Source organism: Mauremys mutica, chromosome 3 (genome assembly GCF_020497125.1).
Source record: "Mauremys mutica isolate MM-2020 ecotype Southern chromosome 3, ASM2049712v1, whole genome shotgun sequence".
NCBI lineage: Eukaryota > Metazoa > Chordata > Testudines > Geoemydidae > Mauremys > Mauremys mutica.
The window spans coordinates 150,811,672-150,834,363 of record NC_059074.1 but is presented as its reverse complement, the minus strand read 5'-3'; the positions used below and the strand labels follow the sequence as shown (position 1 = coordinate 150,834,363).

Here is a 22,692-nt window from a genome sequence, read left to right as displayed (position 1 = left end):
ATCCTGAATTAATTAAGCCTAATTAAGACAAGCTGCAACAAATGGATGCTCCACAGAAATGAAGGGAATGGAAGGAAGAGAATGGCAACAGTGAAAAGCACATGGGGTTACATGATTCGCTCATTTATATAATATTAATAAATACCTGTGGCCCCCTGTCTAGCCATTGTCTAGCCAGTGGCTCTGAAATCTTGTCCTTGGTATATGTGCCAATATATTAATAGCCCGGACATGGGATTTAGAGTATCAGTCACTGAATGTCAAAGGAGTTGCTTTGGGGTCATTCTAGATTTCCAGCTTTACATTGTATCTTTCAGCCCTTTTTTATCTTCAAGTCATTTTTCAGACCCAAATTTATCTATCTACATGTCTTGCAGACGGGGAATCGTTTTTACTGCTCTGCTTAGTACTGAAAATGCATTGCCATCAGAAATGCTGACCCTGGAAATCAGGAATTATAGCAGTAATAATATAATAGTTTGCTTTTCTACAAGCTGAGAAAGAGAAAAGACACCCACATGACTTTACTGGCTTCTTCCTGGACACTCTAGTTTCCTTTTCATGCGCTTTGAATCTGAGAAGGCTGAGAACTGCTGTATGTACTTGTGTCTGAATAAACCACAGGATGGCGGTGTAGCCTCATTCTAGAATCTAGATGGAAAATTCTACAGGTGCTCAGTCATCCCAACAGAACAGAGAAGTTTGGACACTTTAGGTGCTCTGAACTCTGACTTAAAACCAAACTACCTGCTCAGAGCACATTTGCCTGCTCCCATAGTTCGTTATACGTCCTTTCCAAGCCAACCGGAGTGGCTCTGTTCCCCCAAAGCCATTTTAGCCTCATTGTGCTTAGCTACACTCCAGGCAAAACTAACTTGTCTTTTAAAAGTCATTTCCTAGCAAAGTCTTTTTTGTAAAACAAGGTTTTAGACTCTAGTGCTTTTAAGGCTTATGCCCTGGCTTCACTGAGGGGTACAATCATGCTAGCTGGAATGTTTTTATAATGGCAGTCCCATGGGTAGACTCAGATTTCAGAGTGCTTTTTTGTTTTTTTCACAATGAAGCCAGTGGCAGTGGGCACGCTATTACATGTGTGTGTCTGTCTGTCTCTGGCTTTTCCCTACCCCACACACACTCCTCAAGGCTTAGAGTGGTCTGGTGGTTTGGGTGGTACCCGAGGACTTGGGAGGTCTAGGTTCTTCAAGCTCTTGCTTTGCCGCGTGCTGCCTCAGTTCACCATCTGTAAAATGGAGACAACAGCATTTCTCCACCTCACTGGGACTTGTGAGGGTAAATGCATTAAAGATTTTGAGGTGCTCAGATGTTATGACAATGGGGGAGGCATATTAGTACCGTAGGTAGATAGATCACGTCAGTGTAGTTCTTCTACTTACAAAACATGGGTAGACCACTGTTAAATAGAAACCAAAGCAGTTTGGCAGGTGAGCTTGGTATGTGCTAACAATTTTAAAAAAACCAAAACAAACCTTTAACATTTGTTTTAACCTGACTGACCAAAACCAGTTAGTTTAAACTGGCTCCTCTTAGGAGGCTAATGTCTTGTAACATTACATTCTGTTTGAAGCACAGAAATACTAGTCAAATCCAAATCTGCTGCCCATTCTCCTTTTATGAATGAGAGTAGAATGACAGAAGATATGTCCCATCTAAAGCCTGACTGGGGACTGAGGCCTGATGGTGTGGAGAAGCCCCAGGAGAATCAGGATGAATCTGGGGTGTTCTGCTGGTCATTATTAATCATGGGCAAGGTTTTATAATTATTTCTATGGGTTTTTTGCTTTAATGTCCTAATTCTGCTGTATTTTAAGCTTTTTGACTTAATAATGCAGAATTTTGGACTGAGCAGTATCAGAGTGTTTCTCCTTTTATTAAAGGTACATTTGCATGGCCAATATTATGATAATTGGGGGGCACCGATCTACCGGCATAGCTATGATTGCAGGAAAGCAAGGCAGGATGTGAATTAGGGTTCAGTAAGTTCCATGTCAGCAGGCTCATGGGACTCGGGCTAAGGGGCTGTTTAAATGCAGTGTAGACATTTGGGCTCAGGCTAGAGCCTGGGCTCTAGGGCCCTGTGAAGCAGGAGGGTCCCAGAGCTCGGGCTGTACCCTGAGCCCAAACATCTACACTGCAGTTAAAGAACCCCTTAGCCAGAGCCTTGCAAGCCTGAGTCACCTGGCATGGGCCAGCTGCAGGTGTCTAATACTTATTCCTGCCTTGAGTGCAGGGGACTGGACTAGATGACTTCTCGAGGTTCCTTCCAGTTCTGTGATTCTATGATTTCCATGATTTCTAATTGCAAGTGTAGGTAGATTCCAAGGCCAGAAAGGACCATTGTGATCATTTAGTCTGACGTCTCGTATAGCACAGGTCATAGAACTTCCCTAAAATAATTCCTAGATCCCATCTTTTAGAAAAACATCCAGTCTTGAGTTAAAAAATTGCCAGTGATGGAGAATCCATCACAACCCTTGGTAAATTGGTCCAATAGTAAAAATGTTAACACTGAAAAGTAATTATACCTTATTTCCAGTCTGAATTTGTCTAGTTTCAACTTCCAGCCATTGGATCATGTTACACCTCTCTCTGCTTGACTAAAGAGCCCATTATTAAATATTTTCCCCATGTAGACTGTAATCAAAAGTCACCACTTACCCTTCCCTTTGTTAAGCTAAATAGATCGAGCTATTTGAATCTGTCACCATAAGACATGTTTTCTAATCCTTCAATCATCCTCGTGGCTCTTCTCTGAACCCTTTCCAATTTATCAACATCCTTCTTGACTTGTGGGCACCAGAAGTGGACACACTATTCCAGCAGTGGTCATACCAATACCCCATACCAGTGCCCAATATGATGTAAATTGACCTCCCTATTCCTGCTTGAGATTCCCCTGTTTATGTGTTCTAGGATTTCATGAGCTCTTTTGGCCACAGCATCACACTGGCACCTCATGTTCAGCTGATTATTCACCATTCCCAAAACCTTTTCAGCGTCACTGCTCCCCAGAATAGAGTCCCCCATCCTGTTAGTATGGCCTGCATTCTTTATCCCCAGATGTATACATTTACATTTAGCCATATTACAATTCATATTGTTTGCTTGCACCCAGTTTCCCAAGCAATCCAGATTGCTCTGTAACAGTGACCTGTCCTCTTCATTATTTACCCATCCCCAAACTTTTGTGTCATCTGCAAATTTTATCAGTGTTGATTTTCTGTTTTCTTCCAGGTAACTGATAAAAACGTTAAGTAGTGTAGGGCCAAGAACCAGTCCCACTGGAAACACACCTGTTTCACGATTCCCCATTTCTAGTTACATTTTGAGACCTTTCAGTCAAAATTTCATGAGTTTTAAGTCAACCTTGTGATTGTTGAATGCTTAGGAATGGCAAGATTGTAAAAGTTACTCACACAAGTAGGGATTGCGGGATCAAGCTCTTGACATTTAATTCTGTGAATCCTGTTGGTACTGTACATTTTATTATAGTAATGCCCACTAGATGGCAGTATAGTGTCTAAGGGAAAAATACAGGTGGCTGGTCATAGAGCCCCTATGTTTGAGATAGGGTGACCAGATGTCCCGATTTTATAGGGACAGTCCCGATTTTGGGGTCTTTTTCTTATATAGGCTCCTATTACCCCCCCACCCCCATCCCATCCCGATTTTTCACACTTGCTATCTGGTCACTTTAGTTGGAGAGCCCTGTCCATGTTTATGCAAGTTCTGGAGACATCAGAAGGTGTTACTAGGAAGGAAGCATGGTCCCAGACCTCAAGGTGTAGCTAAGAATGAGACAGACTCTTCAAAGCATGTAAAGAGACAAGGTCCCTTCTCAAAGAACTTGCTGTCTGGCTCAGAGAAATGTGATGTACAGGGTGATGGTTCTGATGCAGGACCATGCTGGGACACAGTCATGGGAGATCAGTGCAGAAGGGTTTAGGAGTGGTTTGAAAGATGAGAGAGGTTGTCCCAAGCATAGGCGGCAGTATGAAAGAAATCCTAGGTATGGAGTGAGAGGAGAAGTTGGATGGAATTTACCCCTCACATTCAGGGTGTTGCTAACTCCTCCTGCTTCTTCCTCCACAGCTTCTTCACATTCTGCCCTTGCTCCCCACACCCTTGTCCTTGCCTTGATGGTCTCCCACCTTGTAATCCTTCTGGCCTTCCCATCAGCTCCTGGCTCCCCTCCAGTCTGTGCAAAATGCCACTGCCAAATCCACTGCCCTCACCCACAGCTCTGTTCATTTCTCTCTCTCTCTGTCACACACACACACACACACACACACACACACCCACACACATATCCCTTCTCTGACTCTGCATCATCTTCAGCACCTACTTCAAACACCATGTCCCCTTGCTCAAAGTTCTGCCAGCTCAGAACCCTCTGCTTCTCCTCCCTGTTGCCCAACAATCTCCTGTTCAGACCCTGCACGCCAGTGTTATCAGTTCTTATGATATTTGGTGAGTTCCTTGAAGTCTCAGCTCCTGGAGTCACGGGATAATATGAGGCTCTCAACTTTTGTTTAAAAAGACAAAGTAAGTTTCTAGCCCTTACAGCTGCTGAGAAAAGCTTGAAAGCATGATCCCTGAAAGCTCAAAGACCAGAAGGGAGATAATAATCTCAATTTTTTCGTGTTTAGAAACTTGTGTTTTTAGGCCAATCTTGTTATTTTTATGGGGCCTGACTCATGATTTTTTGAATGCTTGTGGTTGGGAGTTTGGTCACTCTACCAGTTCCACCTCTCCCCATATCCTTTAGTTCTCTTTGTGTACCTCTGGGCCTTTTCACCTGCTGTCCCTTACATCTGGAATGTCCTCCTTGATCTTCCACAGAGCTTCCATTTCCTTCAAATCCTTTTGCACACCCTCCCCTCCCTTTCTCAAAGCCCTCCAACAATAATTCTCTAGGTCCCTTTAAAAACCGTAGCAATAAATACGTGATCATACAAAAAGGACTAATGCAGCAAACCGTATCCCCCAAACAACTCTCTAACCTGCTCTGTGTGATGCATCCTCCCCCTCATTTGTTACCCACACCTGCTCCCAGCATGGCCTCTCTTGCCATGATCAGTATAGACTGTCAGCTCTTCAGGGCAGGGACCTTGTACCTATGGGCTGTATACAAACACTGAAGCAGGTTCGGAATGGGGGAAGTGTGTTCAAGGTGAAGATGAGAAACTTGAATTTGATGCAGAAGAAGCAAAGGAAGCCAGTGAAGGGATTTGAGGAGAGAGTGAATTTTGGGGTGCATCGGTGCCAGCCTTTGTGGCACCTCTTGTTCACTTAATGCAGTGTGCCTCTGGATCCCAGAGCCCTAGGACTCAGCGTAGGGAGGCACTTACCCAGGGCTTCCTTTACACTTTCTAGTCACAAAGCTAAGCTGTGTCATGCAGGAGTTTCAGTGAGACCATTTTAAACATAAGATGGACGCAGTGAAAGTGCCCCTTGTCCATTCTCCCCACCTCCATCTCAGGCATGAGGAAAGAGCTGCAAATGTACATCAAAATAAATCCCTTCTGTCCTCCCCTGCTCCCCTCCCAGTGCTCATTGACACAGATGCAAGAAGCGGGCTGCAGGAAGAGGACAGTCAGAGATGGTATTTATGGCTCTGCCACAGACAGCCCGGTGGGACTGTCAAAGGCCAGCTCAGATCTGTGGAATCATGAAATTCCTGGCAGCTCTGGAACACTGTGCCAAGCAAGTGCTTTTCTGTGCTTGTCTATCTCTGTGTGACTGTCTTCCTGTGGCTTCCCAGCAGGTAGTGGAATTCCCCAGTGAGCGGAAGTATTCCAGTTAGAGCTGGGCCTTTTTATGGACAAAATATTTTTTGGCTGAAAGAGGCTGATTCGGATCAACTGAAACATAAGACCATGTGAATGGCCAAACTGGGTCAGACCAATGGCCCATCTAGCCCAGTATCCCATCTTCCAAGAGTGGGCAGTGCCAGATGCTTGAGGAGGAATGAACAGAACAGGGCAATTTATCAAGTGATCCATCCCCTATTGTCCAGTCCTAGCTTCTGACAGTCAGAGGATTAGGGGCACCCAGAGCATGAGGTTACGTCCCTGACCATCTTGGCTAATAGCCATTGATGGACCTATCCTCCATTAGCTTATCTAATTCTTTTTTGAACCCAGTTGTACATTTGGCCTTCACAACATTCGCTGGCACAGGTTAAGTGTGCCTTGTGTGAAGAATACTTCCTTTTATTTGTTTTAAACCTGCTGCCTGTTAATTGAGTGATCCCTGGTTCTTGCATTATGTGAAGGGGTAAATAACACTCTTATTCACTTTCTGCACATCATTCATGATTTTAAAGACCACTGTCTTACCTCTCTCCCCCCACCCACCCCCATCCCCCGACATCTCTTTTCTGAGCTGTCCAGTCCCAGTCTTTTTAATCTCTCCTCATATGGAAGGTGTTCCATACCCTTACTCATTTTTGTTGCCCTTCTTTATACTCACTGTTTATTCCTTTTTCCATATCATATATTAATATGTTGAACAGCACTGATACCAGTACAGGTCCTTGGGGGCCCCGCTATTTACCTCTCTCCACTGTGAAAATTGACCATTTATTCCTATCCTTTTTTCCCTATCTTTTAACCTATGAGAGGTTAGTAACCTATCTTTTCCTATCTTTTATCCAATGAGTGCCTACTTTGACAAGGTCCCTCACCAAGGCTGTTAAGCAAAGGCTTTCTGAAAGTCCAAGTGCACTATTTCCAGTGGATCACCCTTGTTGATATGCCTGTTGACCCCCTCAAAGAATTCTAATAGATTGTTGAGGCATGATTTCCTTTTACAAAAGCCATGTTGACTATTCCCCCATATAACATGTTCATCTGTGTGTCTGATAATTTTGTTCTTTACTATAGTTTCAACCAATTTACCTGGTACTGAAGTTAGGCTTACTGGTCTGTAATTGCCAGGATCTCGTCTGGAGCATTTTTAAAAATTGGAGTCACATTAGCTATCTGCCAGTCATCCGGTACAGAGGTGATTTAAGCAATAGATTACATACCACAGTTAGTAGTTCTGCAATTCCATATTCGAGTCCCTTCATAACTCTTGAGTGAACACCATCTAGTTCTGGTGACTTATTACTGTTTAATTTATCAATTGGTTGCAAAAGCTCCTCTACTGACATCTCAATCTGGGACAGTTCCTCAGATTTGTCACCCAAAAAGAATGGCTCAAGTGTGGGAATCTCCCCCACATACGCTGCTGTGAAGATCGATGCAAAGAATTAATTCAGCTTCTGCACCACAGCACTTCTTTGAGTGCTACTTTAACACCTTGATTATCCAGTGACCCTACTGATTGTTTGGCAGGTTTCTTGCTTCTGATCTACTTTAAAAAAATTGCTGTTAGTTTTAGTGTCTTTTGCTAGTTGCTCTTCAAATTCTTTTTTGGCCTGCCTAATTATACGTTTATACTGACTTACCAGAGTTTATGCTTCTTTTTATTTTCCTCAGTAGGATTTGATTTCCAATTTTTAAAAGATGTCTTTTTGTCTCTAACTGCCTCTTTTACTCTGTTTGGCCATGGCGTCTTTTTTGTTGTTTTTTAAATTTTGGGATATACATATAGTTTGAGCCTCTATTATGGTATTTTTAAAAAGTTTCCATGAATCTTGTAGGCATTTAACTCTTGTGACTTTTCCTTTTCCATTTAAGTAGATCCCTTATTTTTGTGAAGTTTCCCTTTTTTTGAAGCCAAATGCTACTGTGGTGGGGTTCTTTGGCGCGCGCGCGCACACACACACATACACACACTGATTGAGTCAGCTATAGTCACCTCTTGGGCCAGATCCTGTGCTCCACTTGGGACTAGATCAAGAATTGCCTCTATCCTTGTGAGGTTCCAGGACTAGCTGCTCCTTGAAGCTGTCATTAATGGTGTCTAGGAACTTTTATCTCTGCATCCCATCCTGAGGTGGCATGTTCCCAGTCAATATGAGAATAGTTGAAATCCCCCATTATTATTAGGTTTTCTGTTTTAGTAGCCTTTGTAATCTCCCTGAGCATTTCACAATGACCGTCACCATCCTGCTCATGTGGTCAATAGTATATTCCTGCTGCTATATTCTTATTATTCAAGCATGGATTTTCTGTCCGTAGATATTCTGTGGTACTGTTTGATTCACTTAGATTTTTACTGAATTTGACTCTATGCTTTCTTTCACATATAGTGCTGCTTCCCACCAGCGTGGCCTACTCTGTCATTCCTGTAGGCTTTGTCCCCTGGAATTACCATTTCCCATTGATTATCATCATTCCACCAAGTTTCTGTGATGCCTATTAGATCAATACGCTCATTTAATACCAGGCACTCAAGTTCCCCCATCTTCGTTTTGACTTCTGGCATTTGTATACAAGCACTTATAAAATTTGTCAATATTTAGTTGTCTGCCTTCATGTGATGTAACTGAACGGGGCTGTTTCATTTGACTGTTTCTCTTCAGCTCCTACTTCGACTTTATTAACTTCTTTCTTCTTCTCCTTACTAGGATATAGAGTATCTCCTTTAATAAATCCTCCCCTAAGGAATGTGCCTGTCCAAACCATGTGCTCCTTGCACCTGTCAGCTTTCCCTGAGTTTAAAAAATCCAGTACTATCTTCTTAATTGTACATATCAGCAGTCTGCCACTAGCTCCCTGGCCGACCTTGGTCAAGTCACTTCACTGCCTTTATTCCCCACCAATTCCTATACAAGGGCGATAATCCTGACTTTCCACTTTTGGCAAACACTTTGAGATCTACATGCTAACTGCTGCTCCTGTTACTGCAGACTTGGCACAGATGGACACATGGCAAAAAGCCACACAGAAAGCTTGAAAAAACAGTGGGATTGACAATGGGACAGAATTTCAAAGGCACAAAGGGGAGTTAGGCACCCAACTCCCCTAGGATTTTGGTGGCAGTTGGACAATTAACTGCCCTTTGAGCCTTTGAAAATTGGCCCCATTGTCTGTAAGGAGGCATGCAGGCTAGACTGGGCACACTGATAACTTGTTAGGTGCCTGAGAGCTGCATCTAGACTACAAGAAACAGCCAGCTGAAGCGCCTGTCATCTTCAGTGTGGAGGTGCCACTACCCTGACTGAGCTGGGGCGTGGCAAGCTGCTTTGTCTAATGAAGATAAGGGGATCGCACAGCAGTGCTCCTGGGGCCACACTTCAGTCTCCCCTTGCCAAGGAGCTCTCAGTGCTCGTGCATTTCTGAGGTCAATGGGGGAAGGGCACTCAGGAAAGTTAAGCGGAATGAACTGAAAATGTGAATTTAAAACAGATCGATTAGATCACATTGAACCTCTGTGTGGACACTCTCACTCTGAAATGAAGTGGCCTTAGACCACTTCAGTTTAATTCAGGGAATGAACTAAGTGAGTTAAGCTAAAGCCACTTCTGAAGAAGAGCTTCCACATGGATTAAATCAATGAGTTTTAATATAGGCACTTTCACAGCACACCTTCGGTTCATTCGACTTAGCTTTCCTGAATATCATTATGTAACACATGCCCTAAGTGAGATGACAGCATCAGGTTTGGCTGGCACAAAGGCCCTATCTAGATTGCAGTTAGGTCTGTTTTTGGAGCCAGTACAACCCCCATGTAGATGCACTGCTCTGGTGTAAGGCAGAGCTTGCACTAATGCAGCCTACTTACTGGTGTCAGTCCCAGTTTGCACTGGTGCAGTGTTCACCATATAACTACATGGCTGTGTTTACACTGGTACTAATTTGCCTAGTATAGCCAAGCCCAAAGGGAAAGGTGGGTCTGATCTCTGCGAACACTGAGGCCTGGTCTACACTAGCCTGTTATTTCCGAATTAGCCAAGTTATTTAAAAAAAAAAAAAGATTCCATCTACATGACCAAACGAGTTTTTTCGATTTAAAGGGCTCTTTAATCCGATATCTGTACTCCACCTTGGCAAGTGGAGTAGTGCTTAAATCGAGATTGCAATCCCAGGTTAAAGGTATTGTGGACGCAAATCCACGTTATTGGCCTCCTGGAGCTATCACAGGATGCTCCCTTGTGACCGCTCTGGTCAACACTCTCAACTCCAATACACTAGCCAGGTGGGCAGGAAAAGCCCCGGGAACTTTTGAATTTCATTTCCTGTTTGGTCACCAGCAGCACAGGTGACCATCAGAACAGTCCACCATCACAGGCGACCATGCAGAGTCCACCATCACGGGAGATCACACAGTCCCGGATTCGCAGACGAGCCCCAGCATGGTCTGAACAGGAGGTTCTGGATCTCATCGCATGCTAGGGAGATGAGTCTGTTATGGCAAAACTACGTTCCAAAAAAAGGAACGCAAATACCTACGCTAAAGTCTCCAGGGCCACGATGGAAAGAGGCTACTCCAGGGACACAGAGCAGTGTCGTACAAAAATCAAGGAGCTCAGGCAAGTGTACCAAAAAGCCAGGGAGGCAAATGGGCACTCTGGGTCACAGCCCCATACATTCTGCTTTTACCGCGAGCTCCATGCAATTATGGGGGGTGATGCCACCACTACCCCACCACTGTCTGTGGACACCTGCAAGGGGAGAGTTGCACGGAGCGAGGAGGAAGAGACAAGGAGGAGGAGGAGGACAGTGCACAGGCAGCAAGTGGGGAATCCATTTTCCTCCCTAGCCAGGAACTAATCTTAATGCTGGATCCAATAGCTTCCCCTCACTCCCAAGGCGGACTCCTGTTCCATGACCCTGGAGACGGTACTTCTGGTGAGTGAGAGCCTGATTGGAGCCACACAGGTGGTGGGGAACCCAGCCGCACTGGGTTGTTTGCGTTTACAGTAAATGGCTCATCCCTGCTCTGAGCCTGATTGGAGCCACGCGGGGTGGTTGTTGTGTGCAGTGATAATCCCAGAGAGCCCGCAGGCCCTCCTTTTATATAGCAAACCCACCAGGCATCGCTTGTTGTGGGAAAGGGGACCCAGCAGTTTGAAAGCATTGAAATGAATGTAGAAGAAGCAGAACCCTGCGTGCCCCTAGGGGCTGCCTGCAAGATGAATTCTGTTGCCCGGCCGTGTGTGATGGCTTACTCATACCAAAGTGCCCTCTTTGTTCTCTGCAATGTACTTTTTAAAATACTACCCTCCCTTTTTCTCCTCCCTCAGGTGCAAATGTTTCAACGTGGCCCCATCTACTCCGTCCCAGGGGCTGGTCCAGATTAGAAGGCAGAAAAAACGAACTCGGGACGACATGTTTGCCGAGCTCATGCAGTCCTCCCACACTGATAGGACCCAGCTGAATGCATGGAGACAAACAATTGCGGAGTCCCATAAAGCATTACAGGAACACGAAGAGAGAAGGGAAGCGCGTGATGAGAGCAGGCAGGACGCTATGGTCAAGCTCGTGGGGGAGCAAACTGACATGCTCCACTGTATGGTGGATCTAATGCGGGAAAGGCAGCAAGACCACAGACTTCCGCTGCAGCCCCTGTATAACCGCCCTCCCTCCTCCCCAAGTTCCATAGCCGCCTCACCCAGACGCCCAAGAACACAAGTGGGGAGGCTACGGGGACCCACACACTCAACCCCAGAGGATCGCCCAAGCACCAGAAAGCTGGGATATGTGAACTTTTGATTTGGTTTCTGGACTTGTCCTTCCCTCCTCCTCCACCCATCTAACACCCCCCCCCAGTCTACCTTATAATTGCTCTCAATGCATTGTGCAACAAATAATAAAGAACAGTTTTTAAACAATTTTGACTTTATTTCCTTTCATATATACAGGGTGCGGGTAACTTCAAGAGAAACAAACACAACTGTCACATCGTACCCTGGCCAATCATGAAACTGGCTTTCAAAGCTTCTCTGATGCACAGCGCATCCTGCTGCGCTCTTCTAATCGCCCTGTTGTCTGGCTGTGTGAAAATGGCAGCCAGGCAAGTTGCCTTAACCTCCCACCCCGCCATAAAAGTCTCCCCCTTACTCTCACAGATATTGTGGAGCACGCAACAAGCAGCAATTACAATTGGAATATTGGTTGTGCTGAGATCTAACTGAGTCAGTAAACTGTGCCAGCGCCCTTTCAAATGTCCAAAAGCACACTCCACCACCATTCTGCACTTGCTCAGCCTGTAGTTGAACTGCTCCTTACTACTGTCCAGGCTGCCTGTGTACGGCTTCGTGAGCCATGGCATTAAGGGGTAGGCTGGGTCCCAGAGGATAACCATAGGCATTTCAACATCCCCAACAGTAATTTTCTGGTCTGGGAAGTAAGTCCCTTCCTGCAGCTGTTCAAACAGACCAGAGTTCCTGAAGATGCGAGCGTCATGCACCTTTCCCGGACATCCCACGTTGATGTCAGTGAAACATCCCTTGTGATCCATCAGTGCTTGCAGAACCATGGAAAAGTACCCCTTGTGGTTTATGTACTGGCCTCCACGGTGTGCCGGGGCCAAGATGGGGATATGCGTTCCGTCTATCGCCCCACCGCACTTAGGGAACCCCAGTGCATTAAAGCCATCCACAATGGTCTGCACATTTCCCAAAGTCACTACTCTTGATAGCAGTTGTTCAATGATTGTGTTGGCTACTTGCTGCACAGCAGCCCCCACAGTAGATTTGCCCACTCCAAACTGATTCCTGACTGACCGGTAGCTGTCGGGTGTTGCAAGCTTCCACAGTGCTATGGCCACTCGCTTCTCAACTGTGCGGGCTGCTCTCATTCTGGTGTCTTTGCGCTTCAGGGCAGGGGACAGCAAGTCACAAAGTTCCATGAAAGTGGCCCTACACATATGAAAGTTTCGCAGCCACTGGGAATCATCCCAGACCTGCAACACTATGTGGTCCCAGCAGTCTGTGCTTGTTTCCCGGACCCAGAATTGGCGTTCCACGGCATGAACCTGGCCCAATGCCACCATGATCTCCCAATCGCCACATGCTGTGCTTCTAGGAATGTCTGTGTCCATGTCATGTCCTCATCAGTATAGTAATCGCACTGTTGTCACTTCCTTGCCCAGTTTTGCAGGTACTGAACATACTGCTGGATAATGCGCGAGGTATTTACAATGGTCAAAACTGCAGCAGAGATCTGAGCGGGCTCCATGTTTGCCGTGCAATGGCGCCTGCATGGGTAATCCTTGAAAAAGGGTGCAAAATGAGCTGTTCGGTTCAAGATGGCCAATAAAAGGTGGTAAATGGTTGTCTTCTGTAGTTTCCACGGGAGCCCAGGACAGCTTTCGCCACTTTCTCTAGATTGTCTGTGCGGCTCTGTTCATGATGGCTGAGAAACAGCAGGGAATTGTTGCCTTCTGTAGTTTCAACAGGAGCCCAGGACCGACAACATGGAAAAAGCGGCGAGAGCGGAGTTTGCGGCAGAAGCTGTGCGGCTCTGTTCATGATGGCCAAGAAATAGCAGGGAATTGTTGCCTTCTGTAGCTTCCACGGGAGCCCAGGACAGACAACGTGGAAAAAGCTCTGTTCACGATGGCCGAGAAGCAGCGGGAAATGGTTAGATGAAAGAGTAGATAGAGCAGAGGACATTCGAAGTGGATTCAACATACCAGGAGACAGGCGATGCACCGTGCTGCACCATCTGCTGGAAGCATGGCGTCTGCCATAACTTTCACAGAGGGAGGAGCGAGTGACGGCATACACCCAGAAAAACCTGCGAGAATGTTTTTGCCCCGTCATGCACTGGGAGCTTAACCCACAATTCCAATGGGCGGCAGAGGCTGCGGGAACTCTGGGATTGCTACCACAGTGCAACGCTCCGCCATTCGATGCTAGCCTTGGTACTGTGGATGCACTCCACCGAATTCAAGCACTTTAGTGGGGACACATAACATCGAATGTATAAACTCGATTCAGGAAATTCGAATAAAATAACTTCGAATTAATTTCGTACCATAGACCTACCCTGAGATAGGTTCAGCCTCCTCTCGAGTTGCTGTTTCCCAAAGTGAGCCTAACAATATAGTCCTTTCTTCCTACCTTTGCTAGCTTTTCCTCCGACACAGCACTAAGGCTGTGGAAAGCTTTAGTGCTAGAATGAGAAATCAGGGAGGAAAAGGAAGAGCCGCCCAAGCCAATATGCAACCTTTGTTAATTTTAAACAGGGTAGGAGAGGAAACTCAGGGCTGGCTGGTTATATAGATACTCATTGGGTCAGCATGACTCCTGTTTTGAGTTTCAGCTTTCCTGGTTAAACACCTCCCAGCTCTGTCTCCTCAGGACCAAAGGAACCTGCGAAATGCCCTGGGTCTAATGTCCAGGAGAGAATCTGGAAACAGTCAGAATTTGCAGCACACCCAGGAACAGACCCTACCATAGAAACACCCCACATGTTCCCTCATAGGTAGCCTACCCTGCCCAAACCATCTAGCACCCTCTTTTGTCACGTGCCTGGACCTCTTTAACTTCTTACTCCCTTTGCTCTGCACAGAGCTACAGCTTGTGCAAGGGACTCTATGGACAATTGCATTTAAAACAATCTCTGTTAAAAGAACATTAAGGTTGCAAAGTCAAGCACCCAAACATTAGGAAACGCCTGTGCAGCCTTAATGCAGCACTCGTGGGCGTGTGCATTGGGATAGTTGTTAATTAGATGATCACATACTGTTTTTTCTCCAAGACCCCTGCCTCCTTCAAGGGACCGAAACTTTAGAGCTAGCCCTTTGAAGAGCTGTTCTTCACCTGAAATATCAGAAGGTCTTAAGTGCCGTGTATGTTAAAAGCTGGTCCTGACAAGTGATTCAGGGTCAACAGAGCAAAGGAAGGTGTGGGGGACCCTGGGTATGGACTTGGGTTGCTAACCCAGGCTGAAGCAGTTGGCACCATATCTTCACTACTGCTGTTACCTGCAGGTGCTAGATTAAAGCCAGCCTGGGTGTGCTTACCTGTGCTACATTCACATCTTCATTTGCTGCCTAGACCTATCCTCACACCTAAAACTACTCCCTAGAGGGGCAAGTCCTCCAGATACTGAAGATCGGGATGGGGGGGTGGGTGGGAATGTTAGTTCTTTTGCAGGGGGATAAAGACTTTCAATGCAGTTTAGGTTTCTAAGTGATGAGGCCACTTTTGAAAATGGAACATAGGTTCATCAGCCACTTGGGCACTTTTGAAAATGTTACTCTTGTGTCACCCCGTCACTTAAAGGCATCCTGTAAAGAGAAACAAAAATCGGGTGTAATTCTTATTCCTCATTCTTATAATGTATATGAAGCAAAAAGTGCACAAGCCTAATTGTGTTTGTTTCTGAGTCACGCTTCAAAAGAAGAGGCCAAAATGTATGTAATGTCTAAAGACAAGCAATGTTTTAATGGTCTAGATAGTCTTATACTGGCTATGTAGCAGCAGTTGTCTAAGAAATCCTATTCCCAATGCCACACTGACGTCAGTAATACTCACTCCAGAACAAAGAAGTAAATATTCCTGTCAAATCCCTGGCGTGGGCAGTGGGTAAGGGGAGGAAATTCAGTGACTGGCAAATGGAAACAGGGAAAAAATTGGCAAGGAAAGAAATTTTATTTTCCAGCCTCTGAGAGGATGTTACAAACAATGGGAAGTAATAAATATTATACATGGGGGTGGAGTGGGCTGGCATGGTCCCTTTAGAGCAGTGACCTCCCATTCCTAGGGTAGAAGATGGAGGTCTAGATCTATGGGGGAGGAGGGCAGACAGAGAGTGCATCAGAATTTACCCCGCTCTGTTCCTTTCCTGCCAGGCTATGGGAACCTGAGCCCCAGCACTGTGAGTGCTCAGATCTTCTGCATCTTCTTTGCCCTCTTTGGGATTCCTTTGAACCTCATCCTCCTGAACCGGATTGGGCAGCTGATGCTGTCTGGGGTTCAGCGATGTGCCAAGCGCCTGGGGGAGAAGTTGCGCTGGCAGGTAAGCAGTCTGGCCATAAGTGCCTGATCCACACATTAAGGTGGAGGGGTTGTCTGGTTGATGGTGTGAATTACCCAATAAGGGAAGCAGTGATTACTCTGCCTTAACCGTTGGTTTATAGGAGCCAAATCATCTGTACTGATATCACAAGGAGCTGTTAGTTAATTGATAGCTTTACTTACCGTTCTGATGAACAGCTTCCCCTATAGCAGGGGTGGGCATACTTTTTAGCCCAAGGGCCACATCTGGGTGGGGAAATGGCATGCAGGGCCATGAATGTAAGGCTGGGGCAGAGGGGAGGGGGTGCGAGGTGTGGGAGGTGGTGTGATGTGCAGGAAGGGGCTCAGGGCAGGGGGTTGGGGGCTCAGGGCAGGGGATTGGGGTGCAAGAGGGGGTGCAGTGTGCAGGAAGGGGCTCAGGGCAGGGGGATGAGGTGCAGAAGGAGTGTGGCAGTGGGAGAGGGGGCTCAGGGCAGGGGGTTGGGGTGCAGGAGGGGTGTGGCAGTGTGAGAGGGGGCTCAGGGCAGGGGTTGGAGTGCGGGGAGGGGTGCGGAGTGCCGGAGGAGGCTCAGGGCAGGAGGCTGGGGTGCAGGAGGGGTTCGGCATGTGCAATTCCAAATACAGTCTGATTCTCTCTGTCACAAGAGAGTTCCCTCTGCTGTTTCTGTTCTGTTGTTTACTAGCTAATCTCAGAGGAGCCATTCCTCCCTGACATGGACCCTGTTGAATCCCTGACATGGAACTCAGAAATATACATTGCATATCCAGACGTATTAAATATACAACATGTATTTTCTTGGAGGTGGGAAAGAATTTCTGTTGGAGGCACATGCTACTAACGCATTTCAACTTTAGGCTGTGCTGCAAGACCCTGAAAACTGACTGATAGCAGAAGTGCTGATACTGCCTTCTCTACAGCAAAGGTTTTCCAGTGGCGATCAAGGGATATCTGGTGATACGCAGCAAACTGGTTTATCCTGGGTTGTCACTCCTTGTCTTCAGCTGCAATAAAAGAAGCTAGTAATACATTAAATACTTCCCTAATTCTGATTTCCCATAATAGTAATGGGATGTAATAGTGGTAGTTGCCACAGAGATGTTGGGTGAAATCCTGATCCCACTGAAGACAATGTGGGGTTTGAGATCAGTGGAGTCAGGATTTCACCCACGTGTTTGATCACAAATGGGGTGGGAGGTGGTCCACATGACTGTGACCATGAAGGGCGGTGTCCACAAGCTAATCTCTGTATTAACAACTAGTCTCCAAGGAGAGAATGTTTGCAGCTCCCTGCTCTGTAGCACTGTGAATGGTGCCATTGTCATCCTATAAATAAAAGGAGAAAAATGCACTCAAACAGGGGTCGGCAGCCTTTGAGAAGTGATGTGCCAAGTCTTCATTTATTTACTGTAATTTAAGGTTCCGCATGCCAGTCATACATTTTACATTTACGGGGGCCAGGACCCCAGCTGGCAGAGGCCGGCAGACGGAACCCCAGACCGGCAGTGGGGGTGGCAGACTGAGCCGTTCAGCCTGTTACCGTGTCTGGGGTTCCGTCTGCTGGCTCCTGCCGGGCGGGGTCCCAGCCGCCGGCCCTGCTCAGCCCGCTGCCTGCCCGGGGTTCCGTTCATCCAGGAAGGCCTCAGACTGAGCGGGGCCGGCGGCCGGGACCCCAGCTGGCAGTAGAGTGCCACTAAAAATCAACTCACATGCCACCTTTGGCACGCGTGCTGTAGGTTGCCGACCCCTGCCCTGAGAGGTTCTAACTGAGACTTGTGGGCAAAGGGTTTGTGATGTCCCTTTGCACAGGGTGAACTTTGCCTGGCCTGGACAAGACAAAAACGTTTGGTTCTGGCCCAGCCAACTCCGCTCATGCCATTGGATGCAGTGCCTGAGCTAGATCATCAATCTTGTCTGGACCACACACATATTCTATCAACTTCAGCAACGTGCTGAGCCTTCTGTTTGCTGTCTGCTCTAATCTTCCAGCCTTATATCTGGTGGGTTTTTCTTTTCTGTTTGACTAGGAGGCAGCAGCCATACTGACAAGGACCTGTGCGCTGGTGACTGGCTTGTTGCTGTTCCTCCTGCTACCCCCATTTCTGTTCTCTGTGATAGAAGGCTGGACCTATGCAGAAGGATTCTACTATTCCTTCGTTACCCTCAGCACAATAGGCTTTGGAGATTATGTAATTGGTAAGTAGCTGGGATTTCATCACTCTCACCTAATGGAAGCCAGTAAACAGCGTGTGGCATACTGGAGACCCATTTGGCAATTTTAACCCTTTAATGATTCCCAGGACTGACAAATGCACTTTGATTGGTGGCTGACTTGGAGGGGTCATAGAGGAGGAGATGGTTTCTGAGATAGCCAGGTCATGTAATAGTGACTCCTCTGTATGGCAGGAAGTGGAAAGCAATCTCTTCAAGTCCTTCTGCATCTAGCCACTCTGCGCTTTGTGAGATCAGAACTAGTCAGAGAACTATAGCCTTCATCGTGAGGTCTGATATTAAAATGTGCTGTATTGCAATGTAAAACCTCAACACCTAGAGCATTTTGTCTCGTCCTGATCGTACTCTACAAACAGATTGTCACTACCTTCTCCTCTGTCAAATCCAAGAGGGACGCCTAGGTTTAGACTGTCAGGCAGCAGTGGCAGAGTGTTCGCAGCTTCCAAAACCCTTTGCCAGAGGAAACAGACTGAGCCCAACCCTGACTGTGTTCAGATTGAAACAGCACACGCCTTTTTGATAAAGCTTTTCCCATTGAAAACACGATATAGAGAAACACACACACCCCTGAAGGCCTGGGAAAGAGAGAGAGGAAAACACCTTTTTATAGACTCTTCCCCCATCCTCCGACCCCATTTCTTCAAAACACTTGTTTGGTGCTTAATTACCTTAGTGATGGGCACCTTTGACATAGAGACAGGCAATCAGATTTTACTCCTCATCTTATGCAGAGGCTTGATTGCTGAGGAGCTCTGTAAGCTGCCTTCCATAACCAGCCTAATACGATAGGAATATTGGGCTCAATACAGGAGTAACTTGATAAAACTCTATGGCCTATCTTATATAATAATGGTGCCTTCTGGCCTTAAAATCTATAACTCTACTTTCCCGGTCAACCCTCCTGCTTTACATCCTCTGTCTAATTGGATCGTTCCAAATGCCTTGCCCATCAGGTGAACTCCTGTGGAGGGGAAAACTTTCCCCATGGATCGAATGGTCCATCGCGTTGCCATTTTCACTTCTTTTTGTAGATGCCATTTTGCTAATGGCTGTTAAACCTCAGGGTGAAGTTCGCACTGGTGAAAGGTTCCTGATCGAGAAGCCAAGGAACCTACAAGAGTCTCTCTGGCTGAAATTCACCTTTGTGCAGAAAGCTGGTGCGAAGCCTATGGGTTACTTAAACCCCATGCTTAAGTGGGAAGCAGGTGGTGCACAGGTTTTGTGTTCATCTCTGCATAGGGCTGAATTGCGCCCTTTATGCACAGATGGGGAAGAATGTAGGCAAAGGGGCAGGCTTGTTTATTACCAGGACTGGGCTATTTACAAACCAGTGGAGATTACTCAACATTAAATAAATAAGATGATTATAAATGACCTGGCACCAGGTGAGAGCTGCCTGGCAACTTTGTTGTGCTGGTATGGTTTTGTTTTTTTTAATTCTGCCATTTAGTGTCCTTTTCCGTAATGTTTCCAGAGCCCATGGGTTTTCAGTGGTGAAAATGACAAACCTTCCCATTAAAAATGAATGCTAGGAGCCAAGCAGCGATAAAGAAAACATGAATGCAAGCACTTTATCTCCTCCTTGTGATTTGAATCTAGTGTATATTTGTGTTTGTGAGCAGATGCCTTTCCCAAACTGTTTTCTCAACACAGTCCATGCAGGAGGTAGAAACCAAACTCACCCCCTTTCTGGGGTTTGGCTTTATTATATTACCATAGCACCTAGGAGCCCTTGACAAACAGATGGTATCTGCCCAAAGAGCTTACAATCTAAGTAACCAAGAAATCAACCAGAGGTAACATAAAGTTCAGTTCAAACCTTCTCCCCAGGCTTGTCTGCTCCTAGGGTTTCTCCCAGAGGACTGCTCAGCCCTTACCTTAGATACCCCCTCTCACCTCATTCATATGCCAGGTGGCTCAACGCGGCACCTGTGAGCAAGCAGAAGCCTCTTACCCTTCTCTCAGCCAGGAACACCTATTAATAGGGAAGGGTATTTCAAGCAAACGTTGTCACGCTGTGACAGTATTTTAGTGCTTAACAAAAAACGGAGGCAAATGGGATTACGTAAATGTAACCACATCCATGGGCCTGTCAGCAATTTCATTTTGAAAGTGGATCTAATTTTGGTTTTGCTTTTCTTCTTTATAGTCATATTTACAAGTCACAGTGAGTTGTGAGCTGTTGCTGACATAGCCATGAAATTGGTCTGTTTTATAGTTCCTGCCTGTCCGTGAGATAGCTGGCATGTTCACGTTTGTACAGGGAGCAGTACCATTCTGTGATATTTCCACCAGGCTACACCAGCCAGCATGGAGAGTTATAGCTGTCCCATATTTCGATCTAATCCATTACGTTTTTATACTGCACCTGTCGCTGTAGTATCTGAACACCACTCTTGTCATCACAGGCGCTGACTTTTCAAAGTGCCGGGTGGTGCTTGACCCCCTGCTCCGTCCCAGGCCCCGCCCCCACTGCACTCCTTCCCTGAAGGCCCCACCCACACCTCGTCTCTTCCTGCCCCCACTCCACCCCTGCCCCGCCTCTTTCTGCCCGGTTCCACCCCCTCCCTCAAGTGTGGCACGTCCTTTCTCCTCCCCCTTCCCCCTCAGCCTCCCACACGCTGCAAGACAGCTTTTGCGGTGGGCGGGAGGCACTGGGAGGGCGGGGGAGGTGCTGATCCACGGGGCCCACTGGTGGGCAGGAGGTGCTGCGGGGGGGAGATGATAGGGCTGCCAGTGGGTGCTCAGCACCCACCGTTTTTTTCTCCATGGTTGCTCCAGCCCGGAGCATCCATGAAGTTGGCGCTTATGCTTGCCATGCTGGAGGGATGTAAAGGGTCCATGGCTTTGCCCAGGGTTGCCGATGAGCAGACACCAACAGTCCTTCCCAACCCAAACCTCTCCTTTAGCTTTAGCCATAAAGTTTCTCTTACGGCACTCTTGGCCCAATGGCTATAAACGTTTGGGGTATTTTTCTTCCAGGGATGAACCCAGACCTCACCTACCCTTCCTGGTACAAGAACCTGGTATCTGTGTGGATCCTCTTTGGGATGGCCTGGCTGGCCCTGGTCATCAACCTGTGCATCACCTTGCTAGAGAACTCTAGTGACCTCTGCCAGTGCGGCAAGAAGACGAGCAAAGGGCTGGAGCAGGAGTTAATGGATTGCAACAAAAATTGCAGCCCGAGGCCTGATGATGTGGAGAATGGCAGCAGCAAGGACACAAAACCTGAAGGCGCAAACTGAATGGCACGCACAGAGCGCTCTGAGACAATGTGAACTTTGCAGAAGGAACATCTGATGGACTAGTCCTCTTTGGTGTGCCAGGAGTTGTAGCACCGTTCTGCTTAGAATGCTTGGCGTAGAGTTCAGCCAGACAGCAGAATTGAGTTTGGAGAGACTCTACTGTGAATCAAGTGATTGAAATAAAATGTTGCATTTTCATATTTTGAGAGAGAGAAGGGAAAACCAAAAGCACTTTTTAGTGCCAGTGGCTCCAGGGCTTATTTCATCCCAATGATTACAAAGTCTGCTTTTGATCTGGACACAGACTGGATTGTAAATGGGAAAATCTGAAAAAAGAAATTGTTGAGATTCTCATGGCATAAAGACCACAGTGGTCTGTGTGTTCCTATTAGCCTACTGGCATATGCACTAGTACCTCCTGATGGATGGAATGCTAGAACTGCTCATGTGGCATTCTGTCAAGCTCATGAGACTGATCAAGGGGTTTCCTGTTGAAATAACTCCCCAGAAATCCTTTGTGCTGCTTAAAAAGAGCTTATGGAGTCTAGTGCCTGGTACCCTTTTGGATACACATTCCCAGTCTTCTCATTCAGTCTTTCCTGCTGTGCTACCAGCATCCTAAATCATGCATTTTGAAAATCTGGTCTTTTAGGCCAGGTTTGAGATTTTGGATGAGTCACCCACTGTCTGCATGTTACCCATGTTCAAGAAAAGCAGTGGGCAGAAGACAATGTGATGAATGTAAAAGGTAGTCTTTTGCGGTAGAGCGTTCAGCATTTAGAAATATAGAGGGCCAGGAGCATGACAATACAGATATTTGAGTTGTTCACAGTCTCCCAGGGTCAAAGGTCCTGGAATGTTCCCAAAAAGTGGAAGCTATGGCTGTCAAGCGATTTTAAAAAATTAATCGTGATTAATCGCGTGATTAAAAAAAATTAATCGTAATTAACGCTCTGTTAAACAATAATAGAATACTACTTATATACATATTTTTGGATATTTTCCACATTTTCAAATATATTGATTTCAGTTATAACGCAGAATACAAAGTGTACAGCGCTCACTTTATATTTATTTTTATTATAAATATCTGAACTGTAAAAATAAAAGAAATAGTATTTTTCAGTTCACCTAATACAAGCACTGTAGTGCAATCTCTTTATCATGAAATTTGAACTTACAAATGTAGAATTATGTACAAAAAATAACTGCATTCAAAAATAAAACAATATAGAACTTTAGACCTTACAAGTCCACTCAGTCCTACTTCTTGTTCAGCCAATTGCTCACACAAACAGGTTTGTTTATATTTGCAGGAGATAATGCTGCCCGCC

At 46.2% G+C, this 22,692-nt stretch overlaps 1 protein-coding gene across 1 annotated transcript in view; it reads left to right on the top strand.

The window, feature by feature from the left end:
* Nucleotides 1-22,314, top strand: part of KCNK17 (potassium two pore domain channel subfamily K member 17) — a 49,834-nt gene extending 27,520 nt beyond the window's left edge. Inside the window, exons 3-5 of the mRNA XM_045010875.1 lie at nucleotides 15,718-15,884; nucleotides 17,909-18,077; nucleotides 21,096-22,314. Coding sequence (XP_044866810.1) covers nucleotides 15,718-15,884; nucleotides 17,909-18,077; nucleotides 21,096-21,358 — 599 coding nt within the window. The 3' untranslated portion in view covers nucleotides 21,359-22,314. The remainder of the gene's footprint in view (nucleotides 1-15,717; nucleotides 15,885-17,908; nucleotides 18,078-21,095) is intronic.
* Nucleotides 22,315-22,692: the final 378 nt, after the last annotated feature.